Here is a 17814-nt window from a genome sequence, read left to right on the forward strand (position 1 = left end):
TCGAACTTGGGAAATGAAAGACTCTCAATCTTCAAATCAAAATTGTATAATGTAACAAGGGCCAGTAATACCCGAACAAGAGAGAAAACATCAACTCTCTCCACCTGACTTTTACCTTCTACGACCAACCATGCCTCAAACACTCTGCGAATCATTCGAGTCCTAAAGACCAAAAACAGGATGAGATTCTTCTCTACATCAGGTACATGCCTGACATCTAACACAACTCCACCTTCAATTGGATTATGTGGATAGCAACGAATCATCACCCTCGTTCTCGGCCACATTAACTACCTTTGTAATTATCTGAAACTGTCAGAAACTGAAATTTGTGATTCGTCGAACTTCTCGATATCCAAAAAAGTAATTGTGTCATCGAATGAGTCAATCTATGGAAACTGAATTGTAGCTCTAATACCAATTTATTGGGGATCGACCCGTATAAACAATGAGATAGTTAACGTAGAGAAAAACGACCACAAATATTTTATGTAGAAAACCCTCAAAGAGGAAAAAAACTATGGGCAAAGAAGGTATCAGCTTTTCACTAAATAAGTAAAAAAACGAGAGTATAAGATGGAGAAAATAACCTAAATGTACAACTTCTACATTACCTAAAACTCTAAATACAAAGCTCAAAATCCTAAAGAGCAAATCGGTAAATAAAACCCTAAATCTCATAAGACACTCACAAAAAGGGTATAAAATACTCTCCATAATTACCTCGAAACTCTCACCAAAACTCATATGTGACTACAGATTATCGCCCTCGAAGAAAAAGCCTACGACTATATCTTGATTGGCTTAACAAAACAGGGATACAATGGCACCTTTAAATAGACTAAGATTAGAGTTCTAAGCATACTAAAATATCCCTAGAATAATCAAAGTCTAACTGAGACAAGAAGTTCTGCTCGAAGTATAAAACGTGGCTACCAAATAGAACATGTCATGACATCGTTTTCGCCTCGTCGCGACATCGCCATCTATTTCTTCGTAAATATGAGGCACACCCCAAAAATCTCCACCTTGACTCATATTTATCACGCCACCATTTTCATTCCCCATCACGGGCCAAACTCAAATCTTGCTGAATGTCGACCAAGTCTAAATCGTGCTCGAACTTGGGAAATGAAAGACTCTCAATCTTCAAATCAAAATTGTATAATGTAACAAGGGCCAGTAAATACCCGAACAAGAGAGAAAACATCAACTCTCTCCACCTGACTGTAACCTTCTACGACCAACCTTGCATCAAACACTCTTCGAATTATTCGAGTCCTAAAGACCAAAAAGAGGATGAGATTCTTCTCTAAATCAGGTAAATGCCTGACATCTAACACAACTCCACCTTCAATCGGATTATATGGATAGCAAGGAATCATCACCCTTCGTTCTCGGCCACATTAACTACCATTGTTATTACTTGAAACTGTTAGAAACTGAAATTTGTGATTCGTCGAACTTCTCGATATCCAAAAAAGTAGTTGTGTCATCAAATTAGTCAATCTACAGAAGCTGAATTGTAGCTCTAATACCAATTTTTTAGGGATCGACCCGTATAAACAACGAGATAGTAAAAGTAGAGAAAAACGAACACAAATATTTTACATGAAAACCCTTAAAGTGGGAAAAACCATGGGTAAAGAAGGTATCAGCTTTTCACTAAGTAAGTAAACAAACAAAAGTACAATATGGAGAAAATAACCTAAATGTACAACTTCTACATTACCTAAAACCCTAAATACAAAGCTCAAAATCCTATTGAGCAAATCGGTAAATAAGACCCTAAATCTCATAAGACACTCACCAAAGGGGTATAAAATACTCTTCATAATTACCTCGAAACTCTCACCAAAATTCTTATGTGATTACATCTTATCGCCCTCCAAGAAAAAGCCTACGACTATATCTTGACTAGCTTAATAAAATAGGGATACATTGCAACCTTTAAATAAACTAAGATTAGAGTTCTAAGCATACTAAAATATCCCTAGAATAATCAAAGTCTAACTGGGACAAGAAGTCCTGCTTGAAGTACAAAACGTGGCTACCAAATAGAACATGTCATGACGTTGTTTTCACCTCGTCGCGACATCGCCATCTGTTTCTTTGAAAATATGAGGTACACCCCACAAATCTCCACCTTGACTCATATTTATCACGCCTCCTTTTTGATGCCCATCATGGGCCAAACTCAATTCTTGCATTATGTCGACCAAGTGTAAATCGTGCTCGAACTTGGGAAATAAAAGACTCTCAATCTTCAAATCAAAATTGTATAATGTAACAAGGGCCAGTAATACCTGTACAAGAGAGAAAATATCAACTCTCTCCACCTGACGGTAACCTTCTACGACCAACCTTGCCTCAAACACTCTGCGAATCATTCGAGTCCTAAAGACCAAAAAGAGGATGAGATTCTTCTCTAAATCAGGTACATGCCTGACATCTAACATAACTCCACCTTCAATCGGATTATGTGGATAGCAACGAATTATCACCCTCGTTCTCGGCCACATTAACTATCTTTGTAATTATCTGGAACTGTCAGGAATTGAAATTTGTGATTCGTTGAACTTCTCGATATCCAAAAAAGTAGTTGTGTCATCGAATGAGTCAATCTACGGAAGCTGAATTATAGCTCTGATACCAATTTGTTGGGGATCAACCCGAATAAATAACGAGATATTAAACGTAGAGAAAAACAAACACAAATATTTTACGTGAAAACCCTCAAAGAGGGAAAAACCATGGGCAAAGAAGGTATCAACTTTTCACTAAGTTTGTAAACAAACAAGAGTACAATATGGAGGAAATAACCTAAATGTACAACATGTACTTTACCTAAAACCCCGACTATGAAGCTTAAAATTCCAAAGAGAAAACCAGTAAACAAAATCATAAATCTCATAAGGCACTCACAGAACTGGTATAAAATACTATCCATAATTACCACGAAACTCTCACCAAAACTCATATATGACTACATCTTGTCGTCCTAAAAAAAGCCTATGACTACATCTTGTCGCCCTTAAAGAAAAAACCTACGACTATATCTTTATTGGCTTAACAAAACAGGGATACAATGGTTCCTTTAAATATGCTAAGATTAGAATTCTAATCATACTAAAATATCTATGGAATAATCAGAGTCTAATTGGGAGAAGAAGTCCTGCTTGAAGTCTAAAACGTTACTGCCAAATAGAACACGTCGTGACTCATTTTCACCTCGTCGCGACGTCGCAATCTATTTCTCCAAAAATACGAGGCACACCCTAACAAAACAAATATTCCTAAATTAAAATCAAGCTAGTGGCCTTGCTTGATCATGGACATAGAATTCCACTTATGTAATTATGTTATGATGAGAGCCATTAATTTTATGGTAACTTTTAATTAAAAATTTATATTAGCATGATAATATTAGTGGAAAGAAAGAGAAGAAAACTGAATACTTTTCTTCTCCATTCGTTAAAACAAAACAAAGGAAAGAAAAACATCTCCTTCAAGATCTCACCATTATCGTGACCCCATAGCTACTTAGTAAGTTTTTTTTTCAAATTTTAGTTAAAACTTTAATGAATAATGTTACATAATGAAAGCACATATAATAAATCTAAGAATTAATAAGTTTTTAAGTTGGATTTCATTGTTAAAAAGCTTTAAAACATTTTATTAAGGTAATTTGAAATTCATGCATGAATAGGTTAATTAAATTAGGAAAGATAATGTTTTAAGTATGATAGATGGTAGTGGAACAAGCTAAAATTAAGATCATTTGATCAATTATGAAATTTTAATAATCTAATTAAATAAATTAAAAGCTACTAAATTTTTTTAATAAATTGAAAGCTAGAGGTCCCTAAACTATATTTAATAAGGTGGATCTAAATTCGATTGAATAAATTGTGCAATATGGATATTTTGAATATTAGGGTTGTAAGGATTAAATTGAATTGAATGCATCATGTTTGATTTCATTGAATTTGTGTTGAATTGTGTGTCTAATGACATTTTTGTAATTGTGTTGTCGAGCGTAGTCAAAGACAATGCTGGAACATCAAAGGCAAAAGGAAAGGAAAAGACAAATGCCGTATAGCTTTTTTGGTTTGTTCTATAATTCAATTTTAATAACTTGTTCGTAGTCTAGTAAGTTGTTATAAGAGAACATAATATAAATGTCTAGGTAATCGTATCTTTCCCAAACTATAAAATGATGAATTTAATGTTGTGATTGTTGAAGTCAATCTTGAATGCTTGAATTGTGTTGTATATATGTTGTATTGAGACATTGATATTATGTCGATATGTGTTACAATTATGATTACGATGTTAATTTCCCGTTAAACGATGTTAGACGTAGTGTCGGGTATAGTTGGCATGCCATAGGGTCACCATTATCAGTGGTTTATTAGCTCCAATTCCCAAAGGATCATGGGCAGATACTAAAAGTCATCGTTGTTGGGCAACCCGAGGTGACAGAATAAAAAAATCCCAATTCACTTTATATAGATTCAAGTATTCGTCCTAATGTTTATCGTCAATTAATAAGGGTCGAAAAGAGTAAGTAACGAAAAAGACATTGAGTAATATGTTGAACCATTGAGTACGTGATGATATAGAATTATGAAATATTGAGATAACAAATGAATGACAAGTTTGGGAATGATTTGATCTAGATTTTGTGATATAGTAAAACAAAGTAGCTAATGTTATATTTATGTATTTCTTTTAATTTAGTTTTAATATATTGAATTTGAATTTGAATTATATTAGCACCACTGAGTATTCAATACTTCAATACTTAGTATACGATCATGTTTATTTCCATGCGTAGGACTCGGTCGAGGATTTTCGTAGATTAAAAGTGTTCAAGTATTTGTCTCAACAACTCAACTCAGGAATCATTTTTCTACCTATTTTGTATGTATATATGTGTTTGGGTTGAAATAGCATGTAACTAGGTTATTTTAAGCATGTTGCTTAAGTTAACATTTTGGTATATTTGATACTTAGGCTACAAGATTTATAAAGGTGAACTTCATCCCTAGAGTAGTAGATAAATATGCTTAGTTTATATGAGTTTGAATATGTAAATTAGTTGGTTAATTGATGATGAATTGATTGTTATGATTTGATGATGTTTGGTTGTGTTTACATGTGCTAAGTTGAGGGTCTTACATTAAGGTAAGGTTTAGGTGTGTTTAAGGTGCATTTTGGTATGGTTTGGATACTTGAAAATGTGCATTTAGGGTCCTTTTAGCATTGAGTCTCGAGACAACATGAACATGTCTCAAGACCATAAGAACAAAATTTATCTTATTGTTCAACCTATATGCTTAATGTCTCGAGACTTGTCAAGCTAGTCTCGAGACAATCCCATTTATGTCTTGAGACAAGTGATTTTTGTCTCGAGATAAGAAAACATCGAAGCTAAATTAGTTTTACCTTATTCCAGGTCTCAAGACAGGAATCCCTTATCTCGAGGCATTCAAACATTGAAGCTAAATTAAGAAAACAGGGGAGGTTGGTCTTGAGATATAAGGGACCTTGCCTCGAGACACAATTTTTAGTGTTTCGAGACATGTTAACATCGAAGCTAAAATTTATCAAAAATAAAATAAGTCTTATATTGAGACATGAAGTTCCCTATCTCAAGACACAACACTGAAATTGATAATCGAGTTTGGATTCAAGTCCTACCTCTAAATTTGACCATGCATAATTTCGTAAAATTATGAATTTGATTCTTAATATTATGACTATATAATTGTGATTATGATTGGTATTTAAATTGATTTGAATAATAATTATGAATTAAATTTTGTGATTATGTAATGAGATAGCTTGAGTTGTTTCAGCAACATAATATAACATCATATTCGAATCCAAAAATCGTGTCAGGTGTGGGGTGTTACAGCTTAACCCTAGTACATACTCCTTGTCATTCCCATGCCAAATAATCATTATCTCATTTTTCTTTGTTTGATCAAACTTCACTTTAGTCCCTACACTTTTTCAACTCATTCAATGTAGTCTCTTTTTTTTTTCAATATTTCAAGTTCTCACTCATACTCCATACAAAATTTGAATTAATTCAATAGGAATATTTACTTAATAACTCTTTTTTAATTTTCATTGTCTACTCTCCCAAAAAAGTACTATGAATCAAAATTTTGGGGGCATTGCATAAATGGCTTGAGGTTGTCCCACTTATTTCCTTTTGTACTCGAGACCTTCCCCCAATGGAAACGATGTGATGTGTCAGCGAGTATTAGCGTAATAATGAATGGGCCATTCAACAACTAGTATTCTGGTTGCATGAAGATGTTTTAAAACTCTTGGAGAAGTCATCCCGTCTTATACAGTCCTTATCTTGTTGAATATATTTGGGGCAAGTCATCTAATGGCGTATTCACGCTTAAATCGGGCTATGAGGTTCTTATTGACAATGATAGTACCCACTACCAACTTGCTAAGCTTATTTGGAAGCTTCCATGCCAACCTAAGATCCAATATTTTTCTTTGGTTGCCTTGAAGAGGATAGGCTCATGAAAAATGAAAACCACAAGCTTCAACAGTTAGCGAATGGTGAGAGGTGTTGCATTTGTTGTGCAACTGTGGAAAATGTTTTGCACGTCCTACGTGATTGTCATACGGCTAGGGAGGTTTGGAATATTTTGCTTGGAGATTCCTCGAATAGTGAATTTTTCTTGACCGATTGTACAGATTGGTTACTTTCTAATAATTTGCTTGTGCTTAGAAAGATGAAGCTCAGGGTATGAGATTGGTCGCCACTTTTCTCCTATGTCTACCGGCGTATTTGGAAATGGCGGAATAAGTGTCAGTTTTCTGCGAAGGTCGGACCTATTTGTGTGAAAACTGTTAGTATTTATCATGGTTTGCATGAATTGGACGAGGTTGTTAACATTCTCACATGAATAAAAAATATGAAATTCTCTTAGGGTGGGAGAAGCTGACTATTCAGGTTGTTAAACTGAACACTGATGGCATATTCAAGAGGGAATTGCCGGTGCAATAGGGGGTTCTTAAGCATACCTTCACTCATTGGCTTGGTGGTTTCCAAGTGGTGGCAAACGCTCCATTGATTTTGCTAAACTTTGGGGACTTTTTGAAGGGCTTCATATGACTTGGGTGATGGGTATAGGGATGTGATTGTTGAAACTGATTCTCTAACATCAGTTAGTATGATCAGGAATGGTGTTGGTGAGAAGCATTCCCTGTACTTGTCTCAGTTATAAGAGAATTAATGCGACGTGATTGGAGGTGTGAGATGTGTTTTGTCCCTCTGCAAAAGAACTTCGTGACTAACTAGATGGCGAGGGCGAGCTTACAAATCATGAAGAGAACACCTTTCTTTGATCATCACCCCCAAGGTGTTATGCAACTGATGAAGGCTGATACGGGAGGCATTGTTTTTCCAAGAATAGCTCACACTATCTAAATTCTAGTATTGTTGCCCTCTTTGTATTCATTTTTCCATTTCCTTCCTCTTTCTCTCACATTTCCTTGAAATAAAAAAAATCCCAAAAACACGACTTACATTCTCAAAGCTAAACTTCTACCGTGCTTTGTGTATCTTCCCTTTAATAGATATTAGAATATAGGGCAAACTGTATACAAGTTCACTAAAATATTAGTAAGTTTATGTTTTAATCACTCAACAGTTTTTTTATAAAACAGTTTTAAATATCATAAATTTGTGAACTAAAATCCAAAAATTTTCTTCTTCAATCTTCAACACTAGCCATCAGACTAATTTGGATTTAAGTTATGTTTTTCTACTCGTCGATGAGTACTAATCCACAGTTCCGATCATTGAATCGTCGCTCGAAATTCACTAGCCAAACTTAATAATAATAATAATAATAATAATAACCTTAATAGTCTAGTGACTCAAAAAATAACTTTCATATAACTCAATGACTTAAATGAAAATTTTCAAATAATTCAATGATCATTTTGTATTTTTTTGAAGTTGTGTGGCCAAAACATAAACTTATTAATAATTTAATGACCTTGAGTGTAAATTACCCTAAACTTTATGATGATTACAAATACATTTTCGTAAATTAAATCATTTTTATTTAATTATTTATACTTTTAAATATTATTATATAATTAGATTAATGTTTTTCGAATTATAAATTATAATTTTTCAGATTGTTGATCAAATTGGTATTCAACTAAAATTATATTAAATCATATTGATGTCGCACTCACGTAGTTACAAGTTTGAATTTTCTTGATCTGGAGTTTGATTGAAATAGGAAATTTTTGGAACTCAAATTTTCTTGAAATCATATTATTACTTAAATAAAGTACAACAAGATTTATAGGTGAAATCTATTTTGCCAACTATAATATGATTAATAAACTTCAAGCTGATAGTTTTGATTAATAAAATCATTGGTTATTTTCTTTTGTAACCCGTTGGGGTAATAATGTTGAAAACTGTCTTAGCCGTGTGTGGCTTAGAGTGGGAGAATAGTCTTACATTTGAGCTGAATCACTCACCTTTAATTATGGTCTTAATTAATGATACTTGAAGTTACGATTCATGACATTTTGCTCTAAAAATATACATATAATATGATTAGAAAGATTGCCAAGGATAACAAAAGAAAGACTAAAACTCAACTGCGGTAGAACTCCAACTACAGTAAACCGGCCATGATCAAAGAGAATGATCTACTATATAAACTAAACAAATAAACGATTCTGATCAATCCTCAGGCACCCCTTCTTCACCAAAGATCATTGCCAGTGCCAGAGATTCTGATTTTTCCCTTATTCTTTCTCCTTCAACACTCTTTGTCAAATATGGTCTCCTTTCCTCTATGTATTGATCCGGACTGAAAAACAAATGTGGGTAGGAAGCAGTAAGAAAAAAGATGGGACCAACCCAATCGGTGAAGATTTCTTCTTACATTTGCAAAAAAAAAAAAAAACAATTTTGATAGATATAAAAAGGCTTCTTCAAAGTGTTCTTTGTTTCAAGAAAGAACAAAATCTAATTTCAAGATATTATTACGATGAGTTTTGAACAAAAAAAATAAAAATAAATAGAAACAAATGATTGCGGTCAGTGTTTGGTCTTGCATTTTTTATCTCGAAGGACCCCAGTTGGGGGGCTGGACAGCATTATGCCACATTGACCGTGCAACCAATACGAATATTTCAAGAAACTTCCGAGATTGGATCGCGCTCGAAACATCCCCTTCACTGTAAAAATGACTCGGTTGTTCTGGATCTGCTTTTGGAGCAGCATGCTTTCTTTCATCGACAACTTAACCTGACTGCTCACCATGTGGATATTTGCAAATATGGACTGACCCCTTGTTGCCGAGAATGGTTCTATGTATTGGGTGGCAATCAGGGTATTCTCGAAGTAAAGATCCAGGTACAAGTAACTGAAATCCACGCTTACTTTCTTGTTTGGATTTGTGAAGTTAGCCAGCACTGTAAGATCAGCATTCAGCAGGTAACCCATGTCCAGGTAAGCTGCATTCCAGGTCACGCTAATCACATCAAAATGTGGGCTACGTGGTCGAAAGACGAGATAGACTATAAGCACGATTATGCCTCCTATTATAATGACTAGCCAAAATATTATACAGAAAACTGCCCCAAACCATGTTTGTGGTTTGGTTCGACGGTCTTGTGGAAGAAGACGAGAGTGGGGGCGTAGCTCTTGGGGTTGTCGATCATGGTGCAGTGGTGTCATTGTTACTGGACTAGGATGGTGTTCCGGCTGTGGTCTTACCAATGACGCTTCAGGATGTTGGTCTTGAAGCTGTGGTTGCATCCCAACTTCCTTACGTGGCCGACTTTTCTCTTTCTTTGGCGCTGGAACTTGAGTCTTTGAGGTTGGCGGAACCCACATTTCAAGCGGCTGCCGCTGTTGGCCTTGACGAGGTTGAGATTGAGGTTGAGATTGGTCCTCATGATGTACTGGTGGCACCCATACATGCAATGGCAAGTGAGGTTGGCCTTCATGAGGTGGTTGCAGCGGAGACGGACCAAGCGGCCGCGGATGTTCCTCCTGAGATTGTCTTGGCTGAGGCTGTCGGGCATGACGACCACGTGACGGCATACGGTGGGCATGATCTCGCCGCGGCAACAAAGTAGATGGTAGATACTGACGTTGCTCCTCTGTTAGTTCTTCAGGATCAACAAAATGTGGGTTAGTTTCAGGGTGATGATGAGCCATTGCAGTTGCGTATTATGAAAGATAAGACCAGGAAGTGGAAGTTGGGAGCAAAGGGAAAATACGAGTTGATGATGCGAAAGGGGATGACTTGAAGGGAAATTCATGTAGGAGAAGGATTCATGTAAAGGCAAAGAATCAAACATAAACCAAGTATCGGAGGCAAGTAATCATTCTTGATTCCTTTTTGTATTTTATTTTAACTTTTTTCTAAAATGAACTACTAAGGGTAGGGGCAGCTTAGGCTAAAACTATTCGTTTCTATTTTCACCCTTTTTGGCTTTCTTAAGTAAGGCATTTGTATTGTGGTGCAAAATGGTCCAGCAGGACCACTACTTGCCTAAATGTCAGATTGCTGTTCTTTTTACCAAGCCAAAAATTAGATTTTGGGCAATGGCAACACTTTTTATGTTGGCCATCTTTTTGATTCGTGGTTAGAAGCTCCAGTTAAACTCAACCTGCAATACCTTTTCAACTTCCAACTCGTCCCAAACAAGGGAAACAACACAGAAAAGCTTAAAAACGAGCTAACTTGCGTTTCCTTTATTTATAAGTTTTCAGTCCTTTGCTTCTGTTCTTTTCAAGGCACCTGCAGTTTTTCTTTCTTGATTTTCGATATGGAAAGCAGTATATTAATTCAAAAGTAAAGCCTTCATCTATTCATAAATTCTTAATAATTCTACATCGGACTCATTATTAAGGATGCAGAGTGTACAAATTTAGATGGTAGAAACAGATTTCTAGCAAAAAAAAAGGTTTTCCTAAGCTCACTCTTACATTGCTGTTTTTTATGATTTGGTGTCATTATCTGCAGTTGGTGCTAAAACTTGAAAGATTCTCTCAAGTGGCTGAAAACAATTGGTAAATGTTACAAGTTAACAACCTTTACGACATGTTTAGCACATTGAAGATGCAATTTTGATCTATGAATTTGACAAGATCAGAGCTTTCTTTAACTTGTCGACTGTCAAACATCACCTGACTCAAATATCTGAGTTCATTCCTTTTGGAGACCTGGACAAAGATGGTGTCAACTTTAGGTTCAACGGAAGATCCATTTTAAATTTCTCTGTTGAATTATAGTAATTCCATACTTCCACGCATTAGAAAACTATGAAAGAACAGAGAAGAATAATTAAAAAAAAGGAGAGGGGGGGGGCTTCCCATCAGTGCACTGAATGTAACAGATACCTTATCAGAATTGTCAGCTCATTTGTAGGCTCTCATTTCAATTGAAAACTGACAAATCCTTGATGTATCTGAAAACAGACCAAGGCCCAGTGGATATGCTGTAAAACAGAACTGTAAGCATCATTAATAAAAAAATTCTTCATAACTACATGTTACCAAAATAATACAGGAAAAGGAAACGTGAAAATTTACGTTCTAATAATACCTGGAACTGACAGGATGATAAAAACAATCAGGTTATATTGTCGTGTCTTGTAAAGTTTGACAATTTAGTTATCTCTTCAACTAGGGGGGAGAACATCTTAAATCCCGGACTCATTTGATCATGATCAACTCTTGATAACTCATTTTACTCAAGGTGCAGTTACAGATATAACATTTGATTTTTCCTGGATTATGACATACTGCTCTATTAGAGTTGTCAACAAGTAAAGAGAGGGAAAGAAGGCAAGATCCTTTTAATCTATATTTGACATTGAAAACATCTTTTATGTCAAACGTGAAATAGGATTATCGTATGCATTCATACGCTAAGGATATAACTACCTAATTTACAAGATATAAGATGTAATATATCATTCTTTTCAGAAAGGATGATGATTGAATAAAATTAAAGAACTTACCATAAAACATGAAGCCTACTCCACTTATCCATATCCTCGAAAGAAAACAGCAAATGGTTAATATGTAGAACCACCAGAGCAAGACATGGATTCCAACTGAAGCCAAGAGGAAAAAAAAGGCCAGGAGGAACATAGATATGTGATATAGTTATTTGACTCATGTAGAGAAAGTATTTATCAACTTCAGAGAGATGTAACATATAATTTTGAGCTAAAAGGTTTTGGAAGCATTCAGTCCAATTTCAAGGCTAGCATAACACACTTTTCAATGGCAATACACGCGCACACAGAAAGATATTGGCTGGTTAAATAAGCCCATAGAAGAGAGTATCAAACAGAAATTTGTACCAAGGCCAAAGCCTACACTCATATTGATGCTACAACATGCTCTTACACTATAAATTACTGATGATCTTTCAAATATTGGGGCCTTCCCCATTGGTAGGCTGCATACCCTATTTCCTAACAGTTATCCTTTTACATGTAAAAAATTGCCTGCTAGTACACAATTCATCTGTGTATATTCAAGAAAGCAAACAGCTCAAACCTGAGATTTATATTTGCTGAGTCTGTGGGAAGGGAAAATAGAGGCAAGAATAGGCAAACAGCAGCCTTGACCAAAAAAATCCATCCATATGGCTATTCAACACCAATACCTACTAATTCCCCTGAAAAGACAATTTTATTGTTAAATGAGGCATTATCGGTTGCTTAAGAGAAAACAAAAGAGCAATTAAAATTGCAAAATAATCAACCTTGTATTTAATACTCCGCCAACCAGATAAATAATAATTCATTATACAGATGCAAAAACCGTGAAATAACAATATACAAGCACTGGATTAGTTGGATGAACATTACATGCAACATAACAAAATGTAGCAACATGGTGGCTAATAACAATAATGCCACAATGTAACTTCCATTGTATGTGTCATACCAATGCAACAGATTTAACTTATACGTCAACTGTAAACACTACCTGCAATGCAATATCAAAAGTCCTCTTGCTACTTGATATCATGTCAATTTTTGAAGTGCCAGTAAGCTAGTTTCTAAGTTTATGGAAGTGTGGCAAACAAAACTATAGTAGAATTGGAATCAGCTTTCAGCAGAATGACATGAACGAAAGCATTGCCCAGTGCTAGTATTGTCCAAAGGATCATTCACACCATGCATTGCTCTTAGAAAAAACAACCAAGTACTGTCAAAGCAATTGAAGAAAAAATCACCCAAAAGATAAACATAGAACGAAATGATGGAATTTGAAATGCAAATTACTACCCTGTTCATGCATAGTCTATTGAATGGATAGCATTGATCAGTGCTTCAGAAACAGCTCTATCAAGAGTAAAACCCTTCTCCATCATCTGACCCCATACTTGGCAAGCCTCAGAGAGCTTCTTTTCACATATGAGCCCGCCAATTATCAATTTGAAAGTCAGTCTCATCTGGAGAGAATCCTTTACTCCGCATTTCTTCATATAGATGTATGGCTTCAGTTACTCTCTTAGACTTGCAAAATCCGTTTACGAGGGCATTGTATGAAATCACATCAGGGCCAACTCCCTGTATTATCATATCATTAAAAATACTACAAGCCGTTTCAACTTTCCCTCTTTTGCATAGGTGGTCAATAATTGTAGTATAGAAAATACAATCCGGCAACAGACCCATCCCTGACATCTGATCAAGAAGTGTTTTTGCTATACCAGAACTACCTTTGTTAAGAAAATTTTTTATAAGAGTTGTGAGTGTCACCACATCTGGTGCAATCCCCTTCCTACCCATATCCTCAAACAGCTTGTAAGCCTTTCCAATATGACCATCCTTGCAAAATGCTTCGATGACGGTATTATAAGAAAAAGCATCAACCAACCCATCCGCCTCCATCTTGTTCACCATCAACAAATATGCTTTATCTGGCTTATTAATATTACAAAGCCCCTTAATCTTCTGGTTATAACTATAGACATCAGGTCTGATTCCACTCCTCTCCATCTTTTTAAACAACTTGTCAGCCTCCTGCAACATAAGCTCATTACAAAAATAATTCAACAACACATTATATGTAACCAAATCTGGCTCACACCCATTTTTCGTCATAAACAACTTTATGGCCTGTGCCTTATCAATTCTACTAATTCTACAAAACCCACTAATCAACGCATTATAGATCAACGTACTAAACTCAACATTTCCACCCTTAATGACCTCAACAACAAGCTCATACGCCAAATCAACCTTCCCAACTTCACACAAGCCAACAACAAGCGCACAACACGCTTTATTATCGGGACTTAAACCTTTCCCTACCATTTCCTTCCAAAGCCCAACAGCACTATTAAACCTTCCGACTTTACACACCCCATCAATCATTATAGCATACGTTAGGACATCTGGGTCTCTCCCTTTCTTAACAATGCTATGGAAATCCTCTAAAGCTAAATCTATCATTTTTTTCTCTACACAAAAGATTCAAATAAATGTTAAAAGCCCAAATATCAGGAACATAATTCAATTTATCCATGTCGTCTAAAAGAAGCTGGATAAGATTAAAGTTTTTGACAGCATAAAACGGAGATAAAGCGAGAGTAAGTGAAGGGAGTGAGAGAGAAACCCTGAGGGAACATCTGGAAGTAGTAGCGTTCGGCTAAGTCGAAACGAGAACTGCGAAGAAGTACGCCAATAAAGCGGTTATAGTCGACGCCAAAAACGCGGCAGTCTGATTGCGTCATTTTGTCGAACAGTTTGATGGCTTGGTTGATGAGGCCGGCTTTAACGAGTCTAAGAGATTTGAGCACGGTATTGTAGGCGTGGCGTGCCTAGAGCGTGATACATATCACAGACAAATGCATATCAAATGATTTTTAAGGGATTGGGACCCGACCAGAATAGATGTGGGAGAAGAATTTGGAAAAAAAAAAAAAAGGAAAGGAGAGAGTGAAGGTTGGGAGGAAATGGTGGTGTTTATGGTTATTTCGGCTACGGCGGAGATTCGTAGGAGGAATGGACGTCCATCACCGGTGGCCCAAACCGTATAAGGTCACTATTAGTAGGAAGAATGGACGTCCATCACCGGTGGCCCAAACGGTATAAGGTCACTATTAGTAAATTATCAGAACTCATAAGTTAATAACATATTTGCTCCTTAATATTTGCACATTCTATCAATTTAGTACTAATTTTAACAAATTCAACAAAGTTAACCTTTTATGTTTACAAATTCTATCAATTTGATCCTCAAATACATCTTCATCATAAAATCAAAATAATAAATTAGGAGAGAAAAAGATGATGAGATTAGAACCGAGTCTTATTAATAACCTACGGATCATGGGATTGACACAATTTAAATAATTAAAGATGGATAAAAGTTAGCGAGTTATCAAAATATTTGGATTAATTTACAATTGAAATACACAAAAGAAAAAATCACAAAGTATTAGACATTAACAAAATTCTAAAAAACCAAAAAAAAAACCTCATTTATAAAACATGAAAATAAACATAAGTATCCAAAAAGGAACATAAATCCAACCTTAAAAACACAAACAAAAACTAAAATTTTACAGATTTTAATAATACAACTTTTCCAGAAAGAAACAGTGTTTTTCAGCAAAATCTTTGAGTTAAAAATAATAGATAAACTAAAATGAAAAGTCATTCTTGCAAATGTTAAAAGTACAAAAACTTCAAGCTTGCAACTTCTCTAAATAAAGACATGGACTTTAAGTAGAATTTTACTTTGCGTTGGTTGTATTGAAAATATTTTTCAAAAAATAATTTAAAAGATAAATTGATTTTTTTTAAAAATAATATTTCTTAATATTTGAATAATTTTGTATATAATATTTTATGTTGTTTGGTATTTTTTTAAAAAATCATTTTTAGTAAAACAAACATAATATAAATTATATTTATTACAGAATATTATAAAAATATTTCGTTTTGATAACCGAAATTTATTTTATATTAAGATAATATTTTATAACATTAACATCTTATATAAATTTAATAATATACAATGCCTAATTAAAATTTAATTTGAAGTTACATATATTACATATACGAGGCTGGATGGCGACATGTATGAGTAGAAAGGAATAAATAAAGCTACACATGATTTAAACAAATACTCATATTTATATTATTTAAATATCCATATTTTGTACTATAAACCATTTATTATTAAATATTAATTTATTATTTAAAATTTAAAATTATTGATATTAAAAAATTATTATTAAAATAAAATTGAAACATTTAATCATTTTATTAAAATAATAAATTATATTAATTATTTATTATATTATTAAAATATAAATATGTATGTTTAATCATATTTAAATTATAATAGTTATATCAAATTAATTTAACATTTATTACTTTTAACATTCCTTTTTATTGAAAATTATAAAATATATATTAATTAAATTTAAATAAAAATAATTTTTTTAAAGGTTATTATTTGATACATTCCTTATGGAAATTTTTAACTCCACAAATGACATTGAGAATTTATTACATATTTGTTAAGTATGACTCCTATTTTCAGTCAAATTTGAAAAATAATCTTTTAGTTAAACTCTGTTTATTAATTTCAGTCAAACACTGATTAGTTTAGATTATTTTTTATTATTTGACATATGAATTTAGCCTATAAATAGGCTCTTTTACAACCTTAGTAAATACACCCATTAGATATTAGAAATCATAACACATTTAGAGAATTTTGTGTTTACGTTTTGAGGGTTCTTTGTTTTCGGGTTTTTGGGGTTTAGTTTTATCTCCATCTTTTGTACTCTTCGTTCTTTTGCCATTATAGCAAAATTATCTTTGCCCGTGGTTTTTTATCCTCTTTGGAGGGGTTTTTCCACGTTAAATTTGTGTGTTTAATTTCTCAATTTATTCCGCTATTTTTGTTACTTGTTGCTTAATCGAGTCGATTCCTAACAAGTGGTATCAGAGCTAGTTCAATTTTCATAGATCAGCCCATTCAGATATGGCAACAACGAGGTTTGAAATTGACAAGTTCGATGGTGAGACAAATTTCAATCTGTGGCAAGTTCAGATGATGGCAATTCTAGTTCAATCTAGTTTGAAAAAGGTTGTTACCGAGAAAAAGCCTGAGAATCTAAATAAAACAGAATGGGAAGAGCTTGATGAAAACGCCTTGTCTGCAATCTAGTTGTGCCTCGTGAATACGATATTGCAAGAGGTATTGATGGAGAAGACCTCATCCGCCTTATGGAAAAGGTTAGAAACACTTTATGCGACTAAGTCTTTGGCTAACCGTTTAGTGTTGAAACAACATCTACTTACGTTTCGCATGAACGAAGGTGAGCTTCTTAGAGATCACATCAGTCAATTCATTACTCTTTTAATTGATTTAAAGAATGTTGAGGTTCATATTGATGATGAAGATCAAGCTATGCTATTATTGTGCTCTTTACCCCCTTCATACAAGTCTTTTAGGGAGACCCTGATTTATGGTAGAGACAAAATCTCGTTCGAAGATGTGAAGGGTCATTTGTTAAGTAGAGACAAACTCGACAATGAGCTTCATTTGGATAGCAAGGCAGATCGGCAAGCTTCCATTTTAGTAGCATCAAAGAAACGAGGCAAAAGGAATCGCTATTGTAAAAAGTTAGGTCACGTCAAAGCAGATTGTTATAAACTACAAAATAAAAGAGCTGCTGAGAGTAATAAGGAAGATGTAGCTAGTGCTAATTTGTCCGATGAAAGCGGTGATGATTTCTTGTT

The 17814-nt window shown here is 34.3% G+C and overlaps 1 protein-coding gene and 1 pseudogene across 2 annotated transcripts; both read right to left on the reverse strand.

Moving 5' to 3' along the window:
* Positions 1-8963: 8963 nt before the first annotated feature.
* Positions 8964-12144, reverse strand: LOC107909723 (NDR1/HIN1-like protein 6). Of its 2 annotated transcripts, none has more exons than XM_016837354.2 (4): positions 12049-12144; positions 11631-11814; positions 11426-11523; positions 8964-10188 (listed from the first exon to the last, which is right to left on the reverse strand). In XM_016837354.2, exon 4 carries the CDS (start codon positions 10118-10120, stop codon positions 9110-9112), a length of 1011 nt encoding a protein of 336 aa, XP_016692843.1. In that variant the 5' UTR covers positions 10121-10188; positions 11426-11523; positions 11631-11814; positions 12049-12144; the 3' UTR covers positions 8964-9109. The 2 variants fall into 2 exon arrangements, with proteins under 2 accessions (XP_016692843.1, XP_040944837.1); XM_041088903.1 differs by having other exon boundaries at positions 8964-11248.
* Positions 12048-14889, reverse strand: LOC107907871 (pentatricopeptide repeat-containing protein At1g13040, mitochondrial-like; annotated as a pseudogene).
* Between the last annotated feature and the right edge of the window lie 2925 nt (positions 14890-17814).

Source organism: Gossypium hirsutum, chromosome D02, assembly GCF_007990345.1.
Source record: "Gossypium hirsutum isolate 1008001.06 chromosome D02, Gossypium_hirsutum_v2.1, whole genome shotgun sequence".
Lineage (NCBI taxonomy): Eukaryota > Viridiplantae > Streptophyta > Magnoliopsida > Malvales > Malvaceae > Gossypium > Gossypium hirsutum.